Source organism: Acomys russatus, chromosome 23 (assembly GCF_903995435.1).
Source record: "Acomys russatus chromosome 23, mAcoRus1.1, whole genome shotgun sequence".
NCBI classification, from domain to species: Eukaryota; Metazoa; Chordata; class Mammalia; order Rodentia; family Muridae; genus Acomys; species Acomys russatus.
The window spans coordinates 30,885,962-30,911,981 of record NC_067159.1 but is presented as its reverse complement, the minus strand read 5'-3'; the positions used below and the strand labels follow the sequence as shown (position 1 = coordinate 30,911,981).

The 26,020-nt window shown below is 48.4% G+C and overlaps 1 protein-coding gene across 3 annotated transcripts; it reads right to left on the bottom strand.

The window, feature by feature from the left end:
• Positions 1–4,630: 4,630 nt before the first annotated feature.
• Pitx2 (paired like homeodomain 2) lies at positions 4,631–24,528 on the bottom strand. 3 transcript variants are annotated; one of them, XM_051165569.1, is made up of 5 exons: positions 24,278–24,528; positions 20,471–20,526; positions 19,896–20,033; positions 8,775–8,980; positions 4,631–6,291 (listed from the first exon to the last, which is right to left on the bottom strand). In XM_051165569.1, exons 2-5 carry the CDS (start codon positions 20,514–20,516, stop codon positions 5,728–5,730), a joined length of 954 nt encoding a protein of 317 aa, XP_051021526.1. In that variant the 5' UTR covers positions 20,517–20,526; positions 24,278–24,528; the 3' UTR covers positions 4,631–5,727. The 3 variants fall into 3 exon arrangements, with proteins under 3 accessions (XP_051021526.1, XP_051021527.1, XP_051021525.1); XM_051165570.1 differs by lacking the exon at positions 19,896–20,033 and having other exon boundaries at positions 4,634–6,291; positions 24,278–24,524; XM_051165568.1 differs by lacking the exons at positions 19,896–20,033; positions 20,471–20,526; positions 24,278–24,528 and adding an exon at positions 9,860–10,269 and having other exon boundaries at positions 4,635–6,291.
• Positions 24,529–26,020: the final 1,492 nt, after the last annotated feature.

Below are 26,020 nucleotides of genomic sequence, written 5' to 3'. Positions count from 1 at the left end.
TGAAACAGCTAAGACGCTACCTCATCAGCCAAGATCAATTCCCTCCAGTTCTGGATTTCAGCAGGGACCCGAGGCGCTGCGGCTGGTGAAGTCCTGGGAATGTACATTCGTCTGAGGCCCAGGGCCCACAGAAGGCTTTTATTTCACTTTCTTTTGTTGGATATTACTTTATTTTCAAAGAAATCTGCAGCCTTGGGCTCTGGCCGGCAAAGCCCAGTCCTGAGGGTGGCCTGCTCGGTCTCTACCTCAATCCTAAAACTCCACCCCCCTACCCCTCTCCCGCGCCCTCACACGGCGAGGTGACGCTGTCTGGGAGACAGGGGGTCAAGCAAATGCAGGCATCAGTGTGAAGTGACATCTGAGAAAGCCCTGCCTTTCTATCCAGAAGAACACGGGAGGACGTCATCAAAGTGTTTTGGTCTTGTTCCCTGCAGGAATCAAGCCTACGGTTACATCTACCCAGAGAGACAGAGTTGCAGAGGCTGTTGACCGGGGCAGAACAGGAAGGAGAATTGGACTGCCCCTTGACTGAGTCACAATCAAAATCCTGGCTACTGTGCTATCCCGGACAGTTAAGAGAGTTCTAGGTATTACCATATTGAAGCGACTGGCAGAAGAGTGAGACTGAGACTCACTGCTGGCTGAGGGAGGCAAAGAGGCTCTTTGACTTCTTGACGAGGAAGCTTTGGCTGGACGGCTAAGGAAAAGAACCCCAAGACTTAATCTTGGTGCATCAGCCCTCAGATCTACGGGTTGTTTTCTAAATCGCTAGAATGAGGAATGGGAGGAGGAAGAAAACAGCAACACGAAGTAAAGCAAAGCCGTGGCTAGGTGCAAAGAAGATAGTTGGAGCGGGGCGGGGGGAGGGGGCGGGCGGCGGGAAGAAGACCGGGGAGAGAAAACTGAACGAGACCTTAAACATTTTAACCAGAAGATTAAGAGAGCTGGAGGGGACGAGATTCATCAAAATCATCCCCCCCCCGCAACCCCCCACGCACTCACACACTGGTTTGGGAGCAACTAATTAGTCTCAACTTCATTTAGCCTCCTTTTAAAAAGAAAGGGAAGGCCGGCAATCTTGCACCACTGTCACCTCACAGTAAACACAGCCATTGAGTGTTTTTAAAAGAGTGTTTTAAATTAAAAGCAAGCTAGATGGTCCTATTAGGCATTCTTCAGCTAAGTAGCTTAAGCTTAGAGTATCTCCCCTTTTCCACAACTGCTACAGTGCATCGCCACAAAAGGAGTAGCTGTGATTTTTAGAGCAATTAAGTCCAATTAGCCACTTTAATGGAGGGGGTATTTCATTTCTTTCAGGACTTTCTTAGTCGCCGAACAAAATCTAAAACCAACATTTTACACAAAACGTAAACTATTCAGTACAGACACGAAGGAAGGTATACATCCTGAATACAATGAATTCTACTTTCCATCGTCTCAGATAGAAAAATCAGAAATGAAGGTATCCCTTTGGGGATGGCGAGGCAGGAGAAAGGAGGGGAGGGCAACTTTGAATATTAACATAAAATCTCCCCTAGTCTCATCTACTAAAATCCGAATAAGTAAATCAGTTGTGTGTTCACAGTGGTATTTCTAACCACCCATTTAAAAAAAAATCTCCTCTAGAATTATTGTTTTTCCAATTAAACTAAATCATAATACTTTGGGAGGACAGAGGAGGAAGGATGTTCTTTTTAATGTCTCCTGAAAAAAAAAATCTGTTACCAGAGAGTCTTTCCCATTTCTTTTCAGACCTGCTTCATCGCGTCTACCACGTCTCTTGCCTGTCAGTGTGCTTGCTTACATTAACTGCAGTTCGCTGGGGGTTTATAAATCAATCAATGGGAAGTCTATAGTCATGAAGACTCTGATCTGGTTACACCCCTCCCTACCTCAGCTCCTAAAAAAAAAAAAAAAAAAAAGTCAAACCTCCCAGGCGGTACTGCCCAGCTAGCTCAAATCAACGGTGGACCACTGAGGCTTGGGCAGCCTGTCGACCGGCGTTAGAGACTCCAGGATTTGGATGTGGATTGCAGAACCGACCTTTGTTTTGGTCACCGCTGTGACAGGGGGTGGGGGAGGTTGTCCTCTTTCCAGAACGCCCAGGAGTTTTATAGACGCTCCTTAAAAGGGTTCGCTGCTCTCCACGGGTTAATTTATAGGGCTTTCGAGGAATATTAGGACTTTAGAGATAGTTTTTTTTTTCTCCCATTAATTTGTTGTTGGTGGTGTTACACTCCAGGACTCCTAGGGAGCTCTGGGGCAGGGGAAAAAACAGGTCTGAAGAAGTGGAGTCCTCTTCGAATCAGGTAGCCTGTGGGGCTGGGGCTGGCCACTATATTTCCTTTACAATTAGGTTTATAAGTAAGTTGTGGCCATTAAATCTGAGACTTAGGAACTGGAAGGCAACAAGACTGAAGTGGATGCATACTCCACTCTCCTGTCCTCCACCAACCTGAATCCCGCATTAAAGAATGGTGAGTTTGGGACCCTTAGAAGATTTTTAACTTTTTGTTTTTGTTTTTTAAATAAAATATAAACCCAACTATACCGTAGACATCAAAGTGGGTCAGAGTTCCAGTGCGTAGCAAGTGGGCCGGTAGGACCAGGAGCTTACCCAAGTACGGGTCTAAGAAAGGCCCCCTTCCTTAAGCCGGGTTTGCTCCGGTTCTCCCTGAGGCGCATCGCTGGGTGCCTAGGCCACTGAAGCCTAGCTCCCTCCCTAAGCGCTCTCCATGTGCCATGTTTGAACCCACGCAGGAGTGGTTGGTCTTCATGCTATAGATTACCTTAAAGTTTCCTTTAAGTACTTTAATACACAACTAGCTCAGAAATCATTAAGAGACCTAGAGAAGGAGAAAAAATACCCTCACACTCACCGGTAATAAGTGTTGACATGCAGCAAAAATCGATTGAGTGGAACCGAGGTGGTGGAGGTGGCGATGGCTGAAGGGGGGCACCCGGGTAGGAGCGGGAGGGGCGAGGGGGCGGGCCCCTTCGGCTCGGGGAACTAAGCTTCTCTGGCTCCAGGGAAAAGAGAGGTGCTGCCTAGAGGGTGAGTTGGCTGCGAAACCTGGACAAAGCCGAAATGGAGGCCTTGAGGACGCAGCTGAGGTAGTTGAGACTGGGCCTAATCTTCTGTCCTCCCCCCCCAAGTCCCCGCCCTTCCCCCGCCCCCCCTCGTCTGAACCTTTAAAGTCGGGGAAGTGATAACTCTTCCAAAACCTCGACTTCCATTTGTTGTGCTGTTTTTCAGGTTGATTTTTCTCTAACAGAGTTCTAGTTGAGGCAACAAACTAGGCCCAGATTCACCTCCTTCCAAGTCACCCTGGGTCAGACCAGCAAGGGAAGCAAAGCAGGCCTACTCCTCTCTTCCTCGCTTCTAGGCAGGACCCCCAAACTTTCAGCAAGTTTGCACCCTCTCTTAACTCTTTCCTAACACTCCCTCGCCGCCGCCGCCGAAACTCAGAGAGGCACCCGCTGGTTCCCTCCCGCCCTTCTCCCGGGACCCAAAAGGCAAAGTCCGCCCTTGGTGACCGCTTTCCTCTCCACTGCTCTCAAGTGATCAAGGACAGAGGTGACCCTCGTCCAAAGGCCTTCTATCTAACCCCCAGCGCCGCGTGATCCCTCCATAGGACAGGAGGAAAGCGTTAAAAAGAAAGAAAAAGAAAGTTAATGTGCTCCGAGCACTTGATCTCAAATCGGGGATATTATCTGCGATGTGTTTAAGTAGCAGCCGCAGATCCTTGCAGAACAAAGACTTTGGTGTCTGAGCTCCGAAAGCTCCTAGGTAAAGTTTCGGTGAGATAAAAAGCCACTTAAGCTCAAAAACACCGGTTTTCTCGGCTTCAGAAAATCGGAGGCCACTTTTCTTTCCCAGCACCCTGCCCGGTGTTTGTCCTAGCATACTCTGTGTGTGTGTGTGTGTGTGGCGCGGAGATGAGGGGGCACGCGGGGGGGGGGTTGAGGGGGGGGGGGAGACCAAGAATAACAAAAGACTTCGGCACACCCTCCAGTGACCCTGCCAGCGCCAAGGAGGTGAAGTCTTAGGGAAGTAAGCCTTGTGCTACTATTGGTTACAAAATCAAATTTCCCATGTAACAAAAAGGAGCGAAAACGCTGGTCTGGGAGAAGAAGTCGGAGGAGCTTAAAGTTCTTTCAAACACTCACATGGACCTCACCCCCTGTTTAGATGTGAGAGGATAGGAGGGAGGGCCCAGGCTGTAATTCATCTTGATTTGCTTCATTGTCCTGCAGTTTGCAAACTATAATCCTGTATAATTTCAGGAACAAGCAGGTTTAGAATTAATGGGTCAATATTATTTAAAACAAAACACAGGGAGCGTGACCTTTGCCTCAACTACATATTGCTCTACAAGACTCAGGAAACTCGGCTCTAACCCCTCAACCCCTGGGCTCTTTGACACATTGAACCGGCTGTAGTCATTAGAAATGGTCTTTGTTTCTTTTAATGTCTCCAAAGGACTTGGAAATAGTAATATAATATAAATGAAGGATCTCTCTACTTAAGCCGCAAAGATAAACGCGGAGGCCTAAATATTTTGAGCCGAAGGTGTTTCCTTGTAAATTTATTATAGATGTGTCCCTTCCAAGAAGTTTGTGTATATAAACTGTACATGGGTACACACGCACATCTTTCTCCAGAAGTGTTTACTGGAGGTGTGCTTTCCCCCTCTGACTAGGTCAGCTTCAGACTCATTCCGAGCTCGTTGGCATGCTTCAAATTTTCTCTCACCTTTCTTCTTTCTCTGGTATTATTTTCTAACCCCAATGGCATCTTATGGATTTAGGCCAAAGAAACATCAGAGGCACGTAGCACGTTGCAGCTTCCCCGCCTTCCGGGTGCTTCTCCTTTTCCCTTTTAGTTTCTGATGGATGGCTAGAATATATTTCTGCTGAGTGCTTTGCATGTTTGACTAGGCAGGCAGAGAAAACTGGTTTGTTTAGGAGGCAGTGACTGAAACACCCTGGCCAGGTGACAGAGAAAAGGAGAAAGAATCCAGACCAATTTGTATGCAGTATATTTTACTCCCAAGAAATAAAACACATTTTTTTCATATTTGCTGAAAAGTAAAACAATAATATCGTACGAAATGTTATACACAGAATAGGTTGTACATAGCAGTTTCAGAAACAAGGCATCCACCAGAGAAACTACTCTAAAACTTATATTCACACATTTTTATAATAATAATATGTTAGAAACATACAGTGTGGCATTTAGTATATACATTCCTTTGCTCGCAAGCGAAAATTCCTAACCGATTTTGTATAACATGCTTTATTTTAAAGCCTAGCCTTTAAAAACACTGTTGTGATAGTACTAACAACTGTTTTTATAAAATTAATTTGACATTTCGATATATATACATCCTTTCAGTCATTTTAATGTTAACAATGCTAAACTTAAAAAATAACAAGCTTATAGTAATGTTAAAATGTCATATCCAGTCAAGCATTTGTTGGTGTACGCGTCCTCCAACTGTTGGAAATACTTTTAGCGAAAGATGTCAGACACTTATAGGGGCGTTCCTTTGAAATCAAAGGCGCTTTCTTTTTGAATTCAGTGATTTCTGTTCCTCATATATTTTCTTTTTTCTCTTCCTTCTCGTAGTGCGCACGACCTTCTAGCACAACTCTCAGTCTTTCTGGGGGCAGAGCTGCCCACTCCCACAGTCCTCCGGATCCCCGCGCTGAGGGCGAGGTTCACACCGGCCGGTCGACTGCATACTGGCAAGCACTCAGGTTGGAGGCCGGGTTCTGCACGCTGGCGTAGCCGAAGCTGGAGTGTTGCTTTGCTTTCAGTCTCAGGCTGGCTAGGCTCGAGTTACATGTGTCCCTATAAACGTACGGAGGAGTCGGCGGCGCGTAAGGACAGGCGGGCGTGGGCACCGCGGAATTCAGCGACGGGCTGCTCAGGTTGTTCAAGTTATTCAGGCTGTTGAGGCTGGAGCCCGGGACGCCGGTCACCGCGGAGGGCACCATGCTGGACGACATACTCATGGATGAGATGGAGTTGGGTGGGGAAAACATGCTCTGTGAGGACAGGGGGTTGACGTTCATAGAGTTGAAGAAAGGGAAGCTCTTGGTGGACAGAGACGCCGACGTGAGGCCCTTGGCCGCCCAGTTGTTGTACGAGTAGCCGGGGTACATGTCGTCGTAGGGTTGCATGAGCCCGTTGAACTGTGGCCCGAAGCCGTTCTTGCATAACTCGGCCTGCTGGTTGCGTTCCCGCTTTCTCCATTTGGCCCGGCGATTCTTGAACCAAACCTGGGGAGGTGGGGGTGGCGTGGGGTGGGGGGATAAGGGATGAGACAGAGTACACAGAGACAATTAGTTTAAAAAGTAGCAAAACTATTTAACAACAACAACAAAAAAAAAAGTACCAGAAGCCAACCTGAGTCACACTGAAGCGTGCAAGCATGCACGCACACACACACACCCTGCCTGCTCCGAGCCCATGCAGTCTACAGTGAGCAGCGTATAAGCCACTGGGGATAGCGAAACAGCACCGGTGCTTGTCCAAGGCCTTAGTAAGGCTCTGCAGGCGTAGCCTGCTCCAGCCTGGGAGCCTGGGCTGTGAGCTGAGCCACAAAAACTCAACCGAATGCCTGATGGCCTAGGGAGCCGCTTGATACTCCAGGCCCTCTTAGGGCTCCAAAAACACTGTAAAGTACATGGACCCGTACCCGTACCTTGGAAACTTAACTTCCATTCCAAAGCCACAGATCCAATGGTGAGGACCAGGGAGCTGAGAGAGCATCCACTCTCCTCCTCACAGCCAGCCCCTCCCTTTCTTTCTCTCTAGTACCTCCAATCTCGGTCCCCCACCCCCCACGCCCTGGGATCCGGATGACACAACCTTCCACCCCTAGCAAAGCAACCAAAATAAAAGGCAAAAGACCACCTCTTCGTCTGCTCGTTAAATTCTAGGTACATAAATTGGGAATCTCGAACTAGTTTGTCTGTAGCCCTCCATCTTCCTTGGTCTTGATCTCTACCACCCTTCTCCCACCGGAGCCTGGCCAGCTTCAGGACTCAGCTTAGGACTGAATCAGTGCTGTTCTTTGGTTTTGCTTGCTACTCAAACTGGCCAGGTCCCCCACCCCTGTCCCGTGGCCCCGCCACAACCCCCTTTCCAATCCACACAGGGGCCCTGCCAGTCGCGGCTTTTGTGTATTGGAGCGAGGCCTGGCCCAGCAGCCCAGAGCTGACACCGGTGATGTTTCACATTACACATCTCTGTCGTCGCGCCCAGCCGTCTAATCCGCTTTTTTTTCTTTTTTCCTTTCATTCTTGATTTCCTTTTTTCTCTCCCCCCCCCCCCCTTTCCTCTTTGCACCGGATTGCTATAAAAAGCAAGCGTCACGCACTTGGCTGAAAAAGTAAGCGCCTGGAAGGAGGCAGCTGGAGCGAGTGCGGGTTGTAGAGGAACAGGGCCGCAGAAACGCGGATGGGGTGGGAGGGCTCTCCCAGGGGATTTCAGCGAAAGACAAATTGCTTCTTTATTTTAATTCCTTCTCATTTCTATCCCGGGCCTTCTAAACTTTGCCCAGGCGAGAAGAGTACGTGCAAGGCCCATCCGTTCTCTGATGCTAAAGAAAGCTACAGAAAGACTGACCTTGCTCAAAACCACGGGGCCCCTGCACGAGAGCTGGCTCCTGCCAGTTAAACTAAAACCACTCCCCGGGTCTTTCCAGCTCTTTTATCAACCGGCATATCCTAGCCTGCCTCAGTGCTACACAGACTTCCTTCTCTTCGCTTTGGGGAATACGCTAGTTTTTGTTTTCATTGTTCTCTGGTATTTTCTTTTCGCCCCCATCCCCACCCCCCGCTTTCTTTTATCCACACAGAACGTGTTTTCTAAAACAGCGGTCTCTGGATTCTGCTGGGTTCTGTTTTCCTCTTTCAGAATCTTAACAGTCTTGGATAGTCCAACCGACCGGCGTTAAACCAGGATACTGCTACTGGGTCATTTATTTAAGCTCATTTTTTTTTCTTTTTTTCTTTTTGCCAGTCCATAAAGGGACAGATTTGCTACAAAGTAAAGGTAAGCTCTCTTTTAAATCTATGACTATAATTAAGAAAGGGGTGCGAGCACAGCCTTCGAGGAGCTGAACTTCCTCGAGAAGATGAATAAACCAAATTGAAACGTCTTTCTTCTCCTTTCTTACTAAAAGCGCTAGCAGAATAGTTGTTACTTCCAGGGATTACAAAAGTAGGTAGTAGAGTGTGAAAGAAAGCTGACTAGCTGAAGAACTCGCCCGGGAAAAGACTTGTGAGCAACTCTTCCTAGCTAAGGGAGAAAAGGCTGGGCCGGTCTAGGCGCGAAGGTTCTCCAGTGAGACCAACCCCTTGCGTGTTTCTGGAGGGTTTTCTTGTTCTAGGCGCACAGGTTGGAGCCTGTTCACAGCTCCTGGCGGGGAGGGATTTTATTGGCGCTCGTCTGGCGACTGCAAGCTGGGAACACAATGCCCTTTGCTGAGGAATGCCTGCGCGCTGCCCAGCTTGGGAGGGCGCTGGCTGGCCCGGCGGAGAGCTAGCGAGGCAGGCAGCTCTGCCTCGGAACCCCGAGCAAGTAACCCCTAGCACGCTAGCCGCCTGGTGGCCTTCAGCGTTTTCCTCTTGCAAAGAGACTTCTTACCCCGCGCCCTTCTACCCATCACTTCTACTCCCACTCCGAGTTGTAGGGTCTGAAGCTTGGCAAGGCTTCCCTCGCCCCTAATTTTTCCAGACTGGCTGCTGGTTCCTACCCGGACTCGGGCTTCCGTAAGGTTGGTCCACACGGCGATTTCTTCTCGAGTGGACATGTCTGGGTAGCGGTTTCTCTGGAAAGTGGCTTCCAGCTCTTGCAGCTGCTGGCTAGTGAAATGAGTCCTCTGCCGGCGTTGTCGCTTCTTCTTGGACGGGTCCTCTGCGCCCACGTCCTCATTCTTTCCCTGCTGGCCTTTATCTTTCTCTGAAAAAGTAAAACAAAAAGAAACACACATAGTGTCGGTCAGATTCCCATCTGCAAAAGGCGACCTTCCAACCGGACCGAGGGGCGGAGACGGAGGCGGAGAAGAGCCCAGGCTGCTGGCGGGGGACAGGGCTGTACGTTTTGGCTCCATTCCTTAGGAAGTTCTGTGTCGGGGGGTGAGCGGTGAAAGTGTGGGTGTGCGCGCCCCATTTCCTCCCCTCCTCCAGCGCCGCACGTTTTATTTACACGTTTATCTCACCGAGGCGGTACACTCATTTTTATAGCCTTTGCTCACAAGTATACACCCCTGGTAAGAAACAAATCTTTTAAGACACGCACATGTGCGTGTTTTACAGACAACTCCCCCAAACCTCAGATTTCTAGGCGGTTTTGGAAGTCTAAGAAAGCGGATGTTAGGATACAGGCAGGAATACACGTTCGCCAGCTTTTCACGGGGTGGGGAGGTATGCCTCCTTACTAGGGGCCTTTCTGAAGTGATTTTCGAACTACTTTTTAAAGGAGTAAATCTTCTCGGGTGGTAAAAGCCAACAAAAGAGCAGGGACAGAGTTGAGGCGGCCTCTGAACGTCCTTGAATTGAAATGGTGAGGCATTTGTGACCCAAGAAACTGAAGGAAGACCAAACTAGACGCGGTGGCACGTGAGGAATTACTAGCGCCACTGGAACCAAGTCGATGGGGACCGAATGGAATGGATAGGGTCACCAGAATCCAGACTCCCGGAAGTTCTGCGTTGAGCTAACAGAACGACCACTCCCACCACGCCTCCCCTAGGAGGGGGCGACTTCCTCGGGGGTCAAGCGGGCTTGGAGGCGCCGCGAGGCTGCGCTCAAGTGTCCATGGGGCAGCGCGGCGCCTTACCTGCGGCTTCAGGGCTGGAAGTATCGGAGATTGTGTGCACCTCCAGTCTGTGTTTGGAGGAGTCCAGGGAGCGGGGCTGACCAGGAGCCAGGACCGAAGCCATGGCTAACGCCTGGGGATGGTGACAGAAGGGTGAGGAGGCGGCCGACAGCTTAGTCCCGGCTGCTCGGTGCTCCAAGGGCAGCGGGCCTTTCATGCAGTTCATGGACGAGGGAGTGCAGCGCCCTGCGAGTCCAGAACTATCTTCAGTAGAGCCCCGGTTCTGGGTAGCGCTTTAGGCGCCAAGTGTCGCCTTGTTAGCCGAGACCGTAGAGCCAGGGGAGGCAAACTCCTGCTGAGTCCTCGAGCCAAGCTGCCCTCGTCTCCTATAGCGGAAGGCTCCAGCCAAAAAGAGTTCGGCAGCCGAAAATCGGGGGGGCCAACGGAGACTTAGGGACGTAGGCAGAAGTGAACCGCTGCGAGCCTCTTTAGGGAGCTGACTTCCACGATCCAAAGCGAAACAAGAATGGGCAAAGACCCTTTTCTTGCCTCCCTCCCTCCCCCCAGATACCCCTCCAATAAGGATAGCTACGGGTGCGCTCTGCCCGCCCCCCGCGCTGCAGCCTTGACAGCGAAGTGTCAAGAGTGACAGGGACAGGTAGCTGATATTAGATCCCCCGCGGCGGCTGCAGCCGCCACGGCCACGGCGCGGGCTTCTGAACACACCCTCCGCGGCGCACGCACACCCCCTCGGGCCGTTGAGCTGGAGCCGAGCCCCGCTGCAGCTCAGCTCCGGACAACCCGGCGAGCGACAAGCAAGATCTGCTCCTGCGCTCTTCCCTGTTGGCCTAACATCTTAAAACTAGAGGCGGGCTTCCTGGTGGCAAGACGTCACTCTGCGGCGGCCCTCCCCAGCTCTCCCCGCCTCTGCCTCCTCCCAGACCCTTCTCTGGCTCGGAGTGACGTGGCTACACACCAATCACGAGGCCCCGAGCCGTGGCCGAGGGATGGTTCTGTCTGCACCTATCAACAGTGCGAGGCCCAACTAATTTCTAGCTGTGCCCACTCGGTCTACACAGGCGCGCTCCTGGGAATTCTGCTCCCGCCAAGCCAAAGGCGACCCGGCTTTTGGTTAGGGCGGAAAGGTGGAGAAAAAGGAGGCTTGGAGTTGGAAAGGTCGGGTAAAGAAGAAAAGTCCAGGATCCATATGTATAAGGCTCAGCAAGCACCCCCTTTCGTTCCTTTTGTGTCTCACCACATCCACTTCAAGACAGGGTTTCCCCACACTGTGGGCCAACACAGAAAGGAGATGTGCTAAAAACATCAGCAAATGACCGTTCCCATCTTAATTCCGCCCCCCACTCCAATCGCCTGTCAGGTTAATGTCCCGCTAATCTGATGAAGCTTTACTTTAATTGCAAAGAAGACAGAATCTTGGAAAGGCGGGCTAATAAATTAGAAATCAAGAAGAAAATGGACCCGTCAAAAGAAAATTACCTTGACTTTAGTCGAACAACTGCTTGGTAGTTCACTCTGGATTTATACATGAATAAAAAGTCGCCTCAAATCACGTCTTCCGTAATGCTTATTAGTCCCCAGACAGAAAACTCACAATAGAGTAGAAACCCTAACCCAGCGTTTTCGAAATGCCGAAAGCTTATCCATTCTACTTAACGTTGATTAAGACACATCCTAGATCTTTCAAATTCCTTGTACACTGTATTGAGCTCGCCCTAGCCAGAGAGAGCTGTGCTTTAAATTCGACTCTCCTGTTTACTTTATTATCAATCAGATTCAAATCCAGGCTTTAGCCCGTAGAATCAACAACCTTGAGCTAATTATATAGAAAATATGCCTTAATGAATTTCCATACAATTAAGAACGTTGCCAAATGACCAATTTCAAGGATGATTTTTAACAGTCATTTTCTTTTCCTAGGGAGCTCAAGGCTGTCTTGAATCATTAAAACACAAGTAGGAGGAAACAGTAGGTTTGTACTAAGGGGGGATGGGGGAGCTTAGATGACCACCCGACTAGGAGAAGCAAAGTCTTTTCCATTTGTATAAAACAAAACAGATCACCCATGGAGGCATCAGCACAGTGCAGCATTATTTCAAAGGAAATTTAAGTTCCAAAGATATAAATTCAAACACATTCAAAAAATAATTTTTCTAAGTCCTTAGTGGGATTGGAGGGAAGGATCCATTCAGTGTTAGAGCTCACAAGGTTCTGGGTTTGAGATCTGGCAACACACACACACACACACACACACACACACACACACACACACACATGTTCTGTCCCCCAGCAGAAGTCTGCTGAAGAACACAAAGTCATCTACTCCCCTCCCGGGTTTCTGCATTTTCGATGGTTTCTCTGTGGAGTTAGTGTTATCTTCCCTGTACATAGTTTGTTTGATGGTATAGTCAATGATTTGTAACACCAGCATAAAGAATCTTCAGCAAACTCCTTCCTAGCTCTTATTCACAAAACTGGGGGACTTAGCCAGGCACGGAGTAAATGAAGATGGCTACAGACATAGTTAGAACATCTGTCTCTCTTTTACCCTTACCCCCACCCCAATGCTGTCAACAATTCCTCCCATCTTGAATACACTCGAGACCATCCAAAAAACCAAATGAGAATTATTTCCAGGCTCTTCACACTACTGTCATTCCACTTTAAGAAGAAGGCATTTCTTCATAAGCGTTCTTAGTTTTAACCTTTTATTCCCCTCAGCTCATTCTACACACACACACACACACACACACACACACACACACCTGCTCACAACACAACACATGTCCTCGTGGCAAGCCTGCATTACTGAGGCTCATACGTCCAACTGTATTAGGTGCTGCAACCTTATCAGTAAATTATACACACTACACCAGCAGCCTGTTGGTAAAGAAGGTTAAATTAATTTACATTCTACTCATTACCTGGTGCTTAAATGGGGTGTTTTATCCCTGAGATTTGGCGGGCGAATCTCATTCTCAGACCCCACAACGTTTCACTGAAGACAATGTTCTTACAGCTGTAGTGGTTTTTAATCTGATAAGACTCTAATTTGCTTAAGTCTCTTAAATAAGGGTTTTAAATGTTTCTAGCCATTTTCTTATTGAATTTCCTCTAATTCCTTCAAGATCATAAAGTATACGTGTAAAGTAAATATTTTCTCCTGTGCACTTGCCAGCCAATGCCCTATAACTAAGTCAATATGAATCCAGATCTTTTCTGCCCAATGTATTTACTAATCATATTCTAGTTTCTTCTTTTTAAACCTCAGCATAATGTGGGCATCACAATGCCATACCCCATAATGCTTCATTTCATGGTAGACTCCACTGCACCAAAGAATTAAAGATTTTCTACTTTTGTGGGCATGCTCTTCTCTACCTCAAGATCTGAATCCTGGAGTGGCAAAACAGTTGTCAATGATGATGATGATGATGATGATGATGATTTTTTTTTTTTTTGAGGCTAGAGGCCCTTTTCAAAACATATTTTTCTGAAAAACTGAGTGGCAAAGGTTCATATAATTTTTCAAGGTCATCTCTCACTCATCCCAGAGACTTTGAACTTAAGCTCTGGTGGTTCCACTCTTGTAGTAGAACATATGGAAACACACACACACACACACACACACACACACACACACACACACACACACAGGGAGGGCCTCAAGCAGACCCCCAAATGAATGGAAAACCCAAGAGTAAGTGGTGGATCCTCATAGTGCCAAACTATGGGAGATTTTGGAAAGACACAGATGCACCGACAGCCAAGTCTAAATAGACAAACATTTAAATTGTGTGGAACCACTGAGATCAAGAGAATAAAGACATCCATGCAGTACGCAGGGAATGCTGATTAAAGTACAAACGGAGTCCAGCCTCATTGATAGGTGTGAATAAATGCATTTGAGCACTAGCACACATACAACAGATTCAAATATGTTCAAAAAATTTTTTTCACAGTCAACTGACCCCTCTCCTGCTTGCCTTATGCATGCCAAGCTGTTCTGCTGACATGTTGTCAGCCTTTCAAGGACCAAAAGGGTTCAGGTCAGAGTAGGGTGTGAAGGTGTGTGATGGAGGCCAAGGAATGTTTTGCAATAAAGACTAAATGGTAGTGGCCAATTTTGGAGTTCTAATCAACTAGTTAAGATTTGTAAGATGGTCACAAGGTGACATAGATGAAGAAGGAGCTGTAAGTTAAATCGTACCTCCCGTGAGTTCGGTACTGCTTCGAACTCCAGTGGATTCTTCTTGATTGACTCTAGAAATGATGGTGACTTCAGCCATTGTCAGAGGTCTTTTCTATTCGAGGTTAAGAAAAGGGGGCTAAGGGAAGCCTGGACTCTGTTGTATAGGATGCCTGGTGTTAGGAGTCACCAGTGGTTGCCTAACTAAGTTTTCTTGCTTCAAAGAAAGACCCTCCAGGAGGGAAATTTGTGACATAGGGTCAGGCGTGTTTTGAGCTGGTATTTGCCACCGATTACTGGTCTTAAAGTCTTATTTAATTTCACACTGTTTAGTGTTAGCTGAACAAACTCTCTCCAACCATCGAGGTGAGCAGTAGGTCTGGGCAGTCCCTGTGGTAGTTGTGGAGTATGGGCTGGGACCCAATCAATCACTCTTCAGATTTTGTAAAGATTCTGCCTTCAAAACTCACCTGGAAGATGGCTCAATTACAGGTCTCCCTGAGCTGTCTGGCCATAAAGGTGTGTGTGTGTGTGTGTGTGTGTGTGTGTGTGTGTGTGTGTGTGTGTGTGTGTGTGTATGTTGCATAACCCCAGGTGGCTCAAGGCTGAGGCCTGGCCAGGACTCATTATGTGATAGGCAGTATGTGTGTGGGGTGGGGTGAGGCATGGAGGTCATAGAAGTCCTGGCAACATACCCAGAGAAGTGACCTCTTATCCCTACTTTCAGTTGCCTGGGCACACACCAGGCTTAAAACACCAACACCCCCACCTCCGCTACCTCCATGAAAGTGACCATTCCTCCCAAATTAAAAACTTCGCTGTGGATGTTCCCCCCCCCCCACTAAATGCCACAACAAGTTTAGGTTTGTTAAAGAGGCGAGTTCTGTTCTGTAGCAGAAGGCCAGAGATGAACTAACACCTACCCACTGCAGCCCCACAAAAAAAACATATCTGTGTGTCTGCCCTACCAGCTCCAGTCTATTCTAATTACTCAGCCTTTTGATGGGGATTTGGGTGACAACCTGGGAAGGTATTGGTGAGAAAAGAGGGAGAAACTAGGAGGAAGGAAGGTGCTGACACTACTAACCCAAAAAGCCCCTAATGCCCCCTCACATACTTGCACCTGAGCATGGCAGGTATGCTAGACACTCTAGAAAGCACTAATGTATTGAATCACAAGATTAGTAAAGTTAAATGTGATTTGGCTGTATGGAGAAGAGAGGGGAAAAGAGTGGAGAGAGAGAGAGAGAGAGAGAGAGAGAGAGAGAGAGAGAGAGAGAGAAGGGGAAGGCTGAGAAAAGAAAGGACAAGAAGAGAATAAAAATGAAAATAAATATAGATATCCAGGTTTGGAAAGAAGGAGGTGAAAGGGGCTAACTGGAGTCACTTAAAAAAATAATTGGATTAAATCAATCCCCTCTCTCTAGCTCATGTTCACCTCCTTTTCCTATTTCTCTCACTCTCCCTTCTTTCTGTTTTTTCTCTCCTAGACATGCTGGTAGCTAACATTCGGCATTAGTTGCCATGGTGACCATAAATCACATAAATCCAAAAATACCCACCTATAATCTGAGATGAAGCTTTTATTTCCCTAGCGAAATAATATTTTAAAAGCTGTCAGCTGACAAAAAAAAGGAACCCACCTCATTGTAGTAACCTTAGTAATGTATTACTCTAAAGGTTTAAATTAAAATGTCAGCCTGTTCAAAACCTGCTGGGAGAATCTTGGGTGCTCTTCATGTCAGACCCTCACAAAGGAGTTGACTCCATCACTCCCTATCGAGTGCTCCAGGATTTTATTCTCCCCACCTCAACTACTTTAGTCTTAATGGACTCTAAGCACTGTAAAAGAAGAGAGTGTTGTCCTGTATCCAAAAGAAGCCTGGTCCAGCATTGAGGATTTTAAGGGACCTTTTGTGGGTAGATGAGTGGGTGGTCTTTGGATGGCTTTTAGACTCGGACATCTTAAAGAAGTTAAGAAGAAAGAGAGAAGAGCTGGAGAGAGAAAAGCTGCCCTGTCGAGAGCTGAGCCCACAGTCAAGTGCTGTGGTTAGTAAAGGCCAGAAAGGGTGGGTCTGGTCCTCAGCTCCAGTCTTCTTTCCACGGGGAAGAAACTTTCCCAGGGGAGTCCCTGGGGAGGGGCCTGTGGCTGCAGTCGAGGCTTTTGTCTTCTAACTTGGGCTGTTGTCTTTTACCTATCTTGGATTACAGGGTGTTCGCCTAGATGAAGAGCCATTAATTACCCATTCAGTCAATATTAGGAAGACGACAAAGCTTTTTACATAGGATTAAGAAGACATCAGATTGTTCCATTAGTATATTCCTGCTCACGAATAAGCTTTCGTTATACATTTCCTTTTCCCCGGAGTCGCTCTAGCAACTGCTGCATATATTAACTGCAGTCTGTGCAGAGTAACAGCCTAAGCGACCTAAGAAACTTTCAGTGAGAATTGAGGCGTTTGGGAGGGACGCCACCTGCAAAGAACGCTTGCCACCGGCCCTCAGGGACTGACTACCTGGACATCTGGTACAATTTCCCAGTAGGACTGGGGGTTGGAAAGCACGGGCCGAGAGGCAGCTTCTGCCAATAAACCGCACGTTTAATGGCGGTGGAGAAGGTGTCCAGTGGGGGAAAAGAAATAGAGAACTGTCACCAGTCGGTTTTCCCATCTCTTTGCTTTTTCAGGCTTCCAGTCTCCTTCAGCTAGGACCTGCACTTTGCCTCCTAGTCACAGGCAAGATCTCTCTTTTCCACACAACCTCCTTTCTCAGGGCTTAGATCCCTACCCCAGGCACCCCCGTTTTGCATTTTGCTAAAGAGTGTTTGAGTGGCTTTTGCAAGAAGGTCTCCCATTTAAGTAGCTTCTTAATGGCGAAAGGAAACTGGATTATTTGCTTTTTTGGGTAAATTAGGAGTCCGCACAATTTGAGCTTCGCCAGGCCAGTGTTTGTTGATCAAGTGAATGGGAGCCCAGGAAGGAAACCGAGCTCACTCAAGGGCCAGAGTTGACCCTCACCGCACCCTCCTCGGAAGGGGATTGAGTTGCCACACAAGGGATGTGTGGGGAACCAGAGTATTGGGAGGGACTTTGAAATTTCCTTCCCAGGCGGGGAAAATCGGGGACTTGGTGCGACCAGAATACTTTCAGACCAGCCATTCTGTCAAAGCTATTTAAAAATTAATGGCGTGTCTCGGGGTAGGGGGAAAGCAGGCAAAGTACTGGCCGCCTGTCACCGGGCAAACTGGACAGGCTTTGAGGCCAAGCGGCGGCTCTGTGGGCTTTTGGGCCCTACTCTACAACAGCGACTCCCAAACACTCTCCACTGTGTTCTCTCTTCTTGAAGGTCAAGACCATCTTAAGAGTTCTTTAAAACAAAACAAAACAAAAAAAAAAAAAAAAAAAAAAAAACAAAACAAAACAAGACAAAACAAAACAAAACGAAACATAGCTCCAAGTCTTCAGCTGGTCTTTGATTCTTTCTAAAGGACCGGCCAAAATGCCTCCCCCCCCCCCCCCCCCCGTCCCCGTCCTGGTGCCTGGTTCTGTTAACTCTCCTGATCTCTACACTACCGCCAGTTTCAAGATTTGAGCCCTGGTGGTGGGTATAAGGAGCCTACCTAGTTTGGTTCCCTTAAGGAGCTCACAGAGGAGGGTATTTAAGAGAGAGGAGGTGGGTGCCTTCATTGCTTTTCTTTGTCACCGCAGGACACTTAAAAGCATCTTTTTCTTTCTTTCTTTCTTTCTTTCTTTTTTTTAAAGAAAAGAAACCTTAAAAGTACAGAAAGCAAATCCCAGTCAAAAGTTTGTTTATTCCGTAAATTATTTTTTATAATCCCTAAAAGGCACTTAACTCTGGCGACTTTCTTGCAGTTATTAAGGGTTTTTGCTCATTATCATTTGTCTATGACTTTAAAACAATTTTATCAATTCACTAAAAAACAGTAAAACCAAGCTCTTCAGTATCTCTTACCATCACATGCCTCTTTTAAATTAATTCCATTAAACACATTTTGGACAACATTTTTTCTCTTCAGTCCAAAAGGTAGAAAAAATAGACATTTTGGCAATATCGGGGGAACCTTTCATACACTCTCTAAAATAATCCATCCTGCAAGTAATCTCTCTCTCTCTCTCTCTCTCTCTCTCTCTCTCTCTCTCTCTCTCTCTCTCTCTGCCTCTCCCTCCCCCTTCACGTTCCTTTCCCCTTCTTTCTATTGTTAAAAGCGAAATGCTAGCGTACTTGACAGCCAAGACTTAACTCCGTAGTCCCTTAGACGCACCCTGCCTACCTACAAGGACCCTTATCTCACAGCGGGCTCCTTGACAATGTCCTGCGTCTACTAGCTGGAAAGCAGGCCACCTAGCCTCAGAAAAAAACATTTCGTTGGGTCAACTACATCAAGGTTGAGGGTGGAGTCGAGTCCTCGGGTCGCAGACCGCAAGACTTAACTTGCCCTTCGCTGAGCCACAGCCGGCCCGCCCCCTGCGAAGTCAGATCCCGAGCTTTCCTAGTCTGGTCAGGGCAGAAGACGAGCTTGCACAAAGCATTTTCCCTGGAAGTCATCACTGCTCTTGATTTTTAACCATATCTCAAACATTCTCCGGTCTAATAATTTATTTTTACGACCTATTATCAAACAGAAGAAGAATTTAACACAATCTTAATGACAGAAATCACCCAACATTATCTCTGCATTGCCCCCATTTAACCCCTTGGGGTTAATCCCGGACAAGTGAGCATTTAACCGGCCCAGCAGGACGACCATGTGTGTGTGCAGTGTCAGGCGGGGAAGCTGCAGCTTGTTTTAGGCGTTTTATTTCAACAAATGATGTTTTTCCCTCAGATACGCGCAGAAAGCTTTTGTTTTTTTGTTTCGTTTTTTTTCTTAATAATACTTTTGTTTACTTGATGGGCGTTCCAAATTATCCCCTTTGTCACACATTTCATGTGTGTAGGGGTTAGGGGCGAGGGTTGTGGGGAGTTTTAGCTCCTCATACAATCAAAGGTCAACAACCTTCTAAGGTTAGGCACTTACTTGTGGAGTCTGGAAAACCCGGAAAATATAAAAAACCCTAAATTAGATTCTACATGTATTCCAAACGAAGGCCTCTCTATCTCTTATACGCAGACGTGCATTACCTAGTGACAACTTCTAATTTCCCCAAGGCGAGGCTGTGCGTGGGAGACTTTTTTACCTTTTGCACAAACCTACTGACTGCTACAGAATGAAGCCAGACAACCAATGAAACACTTTATCTAAGTCCAAGGCCTAGCGGCTAGCTCAGCAGCAAGGGCTCGCTGACAGGCACTCACAATCCCCTGCGACCCTCATGTGCTGTGCACAGTTGCTGTCTCCGGCTCTTCAGGGCTGTTTTCCAAACCCAGACCCTCTGAAGCGAGCCTTCAACACAGCTTTCCAGCGTTTGCCTGCCGCGATAAACTCTGCACCCACAGGCCTGGGTGGGGGGCCTGGCTGTGAGCTTGAGGGATCCGATAGGCCCGGGTGTGCTGCGTGCAGTGGGACCGGGCGAGCGACAGAGGTCGCTGTTGGACCACTTTGCACGCCAGATGGAGAGGCCTTGTAAGGCTGGGGCGTGCGCAGGGGATCAGACCACAGGGAGAGAGAAAAGGGAGAGGTGTTGGGTCTCAGGAGTGCAGTATAATTTGTGGAAAGGAATTAAAGTCCCTGGGACGGCTGCTTCGCGTTCTACCCAGAGGCCAATTGTCGAAGTTCTGCAGTGGGGACACCGGCCCTGGCAGCTTCGCCTGCCTGTGCCTCACCGGAGGCCTACAGTCCGGGAGGCGGGAGCCCGGCGCGCGGCTTGTGCTTCCCTCCCCCCCCCTTACCATTGGCGCCGGGATGCTGCCGCGGGAACAGCTTGCTGCTGGCTGCCTCTTTCCGGCTCTCGGGAGAGTCCGTGAACTCGACCTTTTTGATTTCGGAGTCTTTGGAGAAGAGACATTCAACGGCCGCCGGCTGCACGCCTGGGCCGCGAGTGCGCCCGCCCCACGTGCGGTGGCAGGGGAGTGCCAAAGGGCGGCGGAAAGGCGCCCCGGGTGAGGGCCAGGGTTTAGGGGCGAGGCGGGACGGAGGAGAAAGAGGGACAGAGAGTAAAGACCCCGTTAGAGGAAGGGCGGATCGCATGCCTAGCCCTCTGGTCCCCTGGCAACTCAGTGCAGGCGGTGGTCGTCTCTGTGCCACCTGATGGGCAGCCTGGAGGAGTGTCAGGGCAGTTCTCGCTGGTTCACCTGACCCCAAACCTCCCCCAGAAGGCAAGGCCGCGCCTGTACTAGTCTGATCTCCTTTTTGCTTAGGCCTCCTGGAGAAAACTCCAGTTGCAGCGGAGCCGGTGCCTTCTTTCCTCTCTCGCTGGGCGCAGCCTCCCATTCCAGGGACCCAGGCAGAAGAAGTGGCCTCTTACCTAATTGCACACACGCCGACACTAGTTTGCGACAATTGGTCTCCATTCCCCGTTATCTGCAAAATAGAAGAGAGGAAGGACTTTGAGAAGTGGCGATTGCCAGGAGCCTAGGCTCAAAAGCTTGTTACTTGTACTAAGGTCAGGATCAACTCCAACTGTTAACCACCTACTAAGTGCTGGGATTTAGGCATGCTTCTCTGGCCTAAGAGCCTCCTGGAGCCGAGCAGCATCTTCTGAACTTCGAATCCAAGACTCCCACCTATGTTTACCTGGAGGGATTTATACCCCTAGCTGAAGGGGGAAAGGCCCAGAGGTTAGGGGGCAAATAAAACTGCGGGGTTCTGGAGAAGCTGCTGGGACTACGTTCAAGGACGTCTAGGCCTTAAACCTTCAGCTTATACACAATTTGGGGGTGGATAGAATGGACTTCTTTTTTAGAAAGATCACCATTCAATACGGTGTCAGTCAATTTGAGCTCAGCAAACATTTGCAGAAGGCCAGAAACAGCTTGCCCGGTTCCACAAAGCAACTTTTTCTCCGTTTTCTGTAATTCTGAAAAGAAGGGACTCTTGGCCAAGGGTGCTCCAGAAGCGAGCTGAATTAGGGCCTCTCGTCCACCAAGAGCCGTGTTTCCATATTTAGCCACATTTTCCCCTGGAGATACTCATCCAGCCATTTATTTACCCTAAAGTATGATTTAAGATCGCAGAGCTGAGATACGCGATCGGCTGAGCGAGACAGGAGACCCGGGCAAGCGTTTCTGGAGGGGCCCGCCAAGCCCAAAGCACTGGGGAGGCTGCTCCTCCAGTTTCTGCCTTTCCCGTCTCAGGCAAGCTAGATCCTTTTCAAATTTCCAACCGCAGCTCAGACAGCCAAGCTTTTGACGCGGCCCCTTTTCTTTGCCACAGGCAAACCAAGAGAAGTGGGTGGCGGTGGGGGGGCTAGATGGAGTGGTTGCTTTCAAGACAAGAAAGGGAAGAAGGCGGTGGGTTTCTCAGGCCCCTTGGATCTTGGCTTCTGACTCTTGCTAACCAGGGTGCGCCTGCGGTCCGGGGGTCCGTTTCTCTTAGAGCCCATGGCTGGAGGTGGAAGCCGGCATTGCCAGGCTGGTGGGCCTAGTTTTGGCCCGAGGTGCATTTCCGTGCTCCCCAGCCTCTCCTGGAGCAATCCAAGCTCCAGGGGACTATGGCCAAGGTCGAGCTGCCTGGAGGAAGGGCCACCCGGTGTAGTGGCCAGAGAGATCCAAGAGTGGGGAGCCACACTCAGTGTTCCCCCCACACCAGCTAGTGAGCACCGGGGTGGGGACTCGGCCGATCCTTGTGGACCCGTGGGCCCAGAAGTAGCAGTTTGGCGGCTCCAGATTTAGCGATTCTGCAGTAAAATCACAGGATTAGTCCCTGATTGAGATGTCTGTTCGGGAGATATTACAAAATTCATTATCACAGCTTTCTACTAACTCGATATGAAGTAACACAGATGGGATTTTATTAGTCCAGACTTCAAATGTTTACTTATGATAATTTCGGGAGAAATTTGCATGTCATCATCATTTCGATAATCTTTTTTTTTTTTTTTTTTTTTTTTTTTTTTTTAATGTCTGAACTGGCTGCATTATTAGCCAGTAGCCACAGCATTGCAGATGGCAATTGCAAATAGTTTTACTTATTTATTTTTTTAAGGACTGAAATATACAGAAGAGAAAGACCTGATCAGCGACGGTAAAGTCAGTTACTACACATTTCCTCCGTACCCCCTATGCTTTGGTGCTGAAGACCAAACAAAGCAATAGGAAGGAAGAACCTTCAAGAAAGGATAGGCTTCAGCCCAAGGAATAAAAAGAAGACCAAGACGTGTTCCTTAGCTCCTTGCTACACGTCCTTGTGACTTTGAGATGCATTTCGCAGCCACATGAGTCCCGAGGCTTTAATTTTATGCTCCATATAATGACCAGGTCTTATAAATGGGTTCTGTCTATATAACTGAGGAATATTTTTTCTTTAAAGAGAGATCTTCAAGTCTTATCTGCTGATACTCAAACTTGCCCTATCAAGAAGGCAGCTAACGTGACAAATTTCACTGCCAGACCACACCAGATTACAACACGGGATTTGGTGTCTAATCTCAACATTTTTGATAGGAGATGTTTCCTGATTTGAAGTTACTCTCAAGCCAAAAGTCCTCATCCCAGTTGGAATGTGTATACCAAGCAATCTGGTTTGGGTCAACTTCCAGTCTATATTGTGATTGTGTTAATAAAACACCACACAACAATTACTGCATGCGCAGTACCACTCTGGACAGGCAGACAGGCAAGTCTTAAGAAACAGTAGTTTGCTTTAACAATAATTTCTGATGAGCAACACAAGAATAAAATTGTAGGGAAACAGTGGTTCTAATCTTTCTTTAAAAATCCTTTCCCATTTCACTCCTTTCGATTGACTCCCTCATCCTACAGCAGTGCCGTTCACGGAAAGTGGAAAAATACAAAGCTTGAGGACATATGTTTTAAATGAACTAAATTGGTGTGATTGGGCAGTAAATTAATTTGCAGTGGGTAATCATTTAAGGAAATTAAGATACCACTTTAACACAGTTCCGTGTCTTACCACGAGCAAGCTTTCTTTAAAGCTCCGTGGAATGCATGCTTCTGGGGGCATTAAAAGGCCCGACTTACAGGACAAAGCAGGCCAATAACTTAACTGTAGTTTTGTTGAGGCAAAGCAAAACATTCCATAAGTGAAGTAGCTACTTAAAAACAAAACAAAACAAAACTTTAAACTTTGATTATTGGACTACTGTGCTCATTTTTAATCCCACCAACAAAAAACAAACCCTCAATTCATTTTGGTTACAAACCTAATTTCTGTGAAATTATTGGTATGTGCATTTTAGGTGAAGTTGCCTCCAAATGATACTTTATGTGATTAAAACATCTTTAGTTGGACTAATGGTCTGAAAAGGATGCAGAGATCTCTTAATATCAGATTTTTTTGTTAAATATTTTAGAATGTATGCATGACTATTACTGTAATTCATGTTTTCAAAAGCCCCCCTCCCATTTTAATTTGTCTCAATAAAATACGGCACTCTTACATAACAGAATAAAAACAAAAACGTCCCAGCTTCTTAGGATAGTTTGATTTCTAAGTTGCTTAGAGAAGGTGACTAAATTGCAGTAAAAAGACCGTGTTTCCCGGTTTGGAATCGCATGCTTTTACTTAGTTACCGGTTGCAAAACAGTTGCTTCCTTGCATCAGTTTAAAATGCATTTCCTGCAGTCCAAGATTGGAGCTGACCGGTGATCAATTTAAAGGATTTATAATCCGAAGTAATTGTGCGGGCTTGGCATCTAGGCCTGGCTCCCAGGTAATTCGCTTGGGCCTGAGAGGTCACTAACTGCCAGTTAAGATGGAATCTCTTTTCTCCAATGGGTAATGATGGGAAAGGACTAATCTATTCCAGTAGCAGAAACTTTGTAGCCGGCCCTTTATCTTGGGTAGGCTAATCCTCAGCCAGAGGATTTCTCTTAGTCTTGTTGGCATCGAAATTTCAGGGAAGATGCCTCGTTTTAAATGCCAGCCGTGTCTGGCTTCCACTCGACTTCAACGCCGGGCAGGAATGTTCTAGTGTCTGCGATTGAGGACGAAAGGAGCAGGGCTCTGCAAGATTTGTTTGCCAACTGCGCTACCTCGGGAGAAACAAGCCCGGAGAGTCACAAATCACACGCGGCGGAGGTTCTCCAAAGTGGAACAAATTTCCAGACTCGCATTATCTCACAGCTCTGTGGGAGAGAGGGCCTCCACTTACCCGCTACTGGAGAGAGCTTGCTGTCTCTGCTTCCGACCGCTTCCCAGGGTGACTGCCGGGCGGCGGAGGCTCCGGCTGCACAGCCAGCTCCGTGGAGCGGGCCTGGGGGGAACCGCGGGGATCTTGAAGATGCCAAGTTCCCAGAGGGTCCACGCGGGGGGCTGCGAAAGCTAGCAGGCGCCGGCAGTTTCTGCGTGCTGCTCTCCGGCTTTCTCTCTGGGTCTCTCACTCTCTCTCCCCTCCCTCGCTCTCATCCCTCTCTCTTCCCTCCGCTCCGACTCCGTGTGCGGAGTGACGTGACGTCAGCAGAGATTCCACCAAACTCCAGTGCACAGTGGCGCGCGGGCGGGCGGGCGGCCGAGCTAGGCGATCAAGGAGAGAGGACAGCGCTTGGGCCACTGGGGGTGGGGGTTGGGGGGAGCGTGCTGGGGCGACCGTGGGTACGCGGGACGATGAGGGCTGGGAAGTGAAGCTCTGGAGAGGGGCTGTGGCGGCCTGGGACAGAACCCAGCGGGGAGGCGGCAGAGGAGCAAGGCGGGTGGCTACTGCAGGAGCTGGCCCAGAGGCCAGAGCGCACTCAAGCTGGGGAAGGGGGTGGGGTGAGGGACGAGGATGGGATGGAGGGCAAGGGAAAAAAAAATCCTGTTTCAAACCCCGGGCCCTTCTAAATCTAAGTGGGTGTGTGTGGGTCTGGCAGAGCCTGGGAAGACCGAAACCTATTCGCTCGGAGCGAAATCACGAGGAAGGGACAAGGAAAGTGGCCCATGAAACGAAACAAAGGGCAGTGTGCCTTGGTTTGAAGCGGGTGAGGCTTCGGTAGTGTGGGTGTGAGTGTGCGCGCGTGACCTCCTTTCGGGCCTTCGGAGTTGAGGAACTGGTTATAGCACGGAGTGACAACAAGGGGCTGTGGGATTGAAGGAAGGGAGAGATCTACAGAGGGCTTACTGGAAGTGGGTGGATGGATGGGGTGGCGAAGGAGATGGTGACGACTGTGGGGAAGTTAGAAAAATAGGGAGCTTTAGTAGCTAGAGGTGGGAGGGTCACAGTCGACAGGGAGTAGGGAGAGAAAGAGAGGAGAGAGAGAGAGAGAGAGAGAGAGAGAGAGAGAGAGAGAGAGAGAGAGAGAGAGAGAGAGAGAGGTATCACCAGAGGCCAGGCCGACTAAGGCACAGCGTCTGAGGTCAAGGCGGGTATATCCCAGCGTTTGGAGCGTAGGAGCACAGGTAGACAGGGCCACACACCGACTGGCCAGTGTCTGTGCAGGGATGGGATCTCGGACTCAAGGCTGGGACTTTCCAAGTCTAGAGTTTCCTCTGCTGTACCTACACTCAACAAGTTCACCCCGGGTCACAGATATCTCATTTTTTAAAATGACGAGGTTAAGGTTCCTGACTGAGAGTGGTATTAAATTGCACGGCATGGGGGCGGGGAAGGGACCGTTTCCCCCTTGTGAACGTTTGCTCTTAAAAGTCCAGGGCGTGTAAGTTTGAAGAGCCATTCCCACTCTAAAAGTGTGTCCTATTTCTAATTCCTCATTTTTTGATTTCCTAATGAGTCTTTATTTTGGTAAGGAACAGGATATTTTGGCCGGGTCTTGCCTTCGGGTGGAAGGACTATAAATATGATTCGCCTGGAGGACCAGGTGTGAAGGTGTCTACCAGGCATATGGGACAAAGTTTTTCCCCCCACCCCCACCCCGATCTCAAGGGCATCCTGTCAATATATGTTTTAGGAAATTATCAG

What these genes read in the sequence shown, in the direction of transcription:
- Pitx2 (XM_051165568.1), bottom strand. Translation starts at nt 10,064, where the DNA reads ATGAACTGCATGAAAGGCCCGCTGCCCTTGGAGCACCGAGCAGCCGGG. An exon ending in TTCCAGCCCTGAAGCCGCAG is followed by an intron (nt 8,981 to 9,859) that starts GTAAGGCGCCGC and finishes TTACTTTTTCAG; the next exon opens with AGAAAGATAAAGGCCAGCAG. An exon ending in TTACGGAAGCCCGAGTCCGG is followed by an intron (nt 6,292 to 8,774) that starts GTAGGAACCAGC and finishes CCACCTCCCCAG; the next exon opens with GTTTGGTTCAAGAATCGCCG.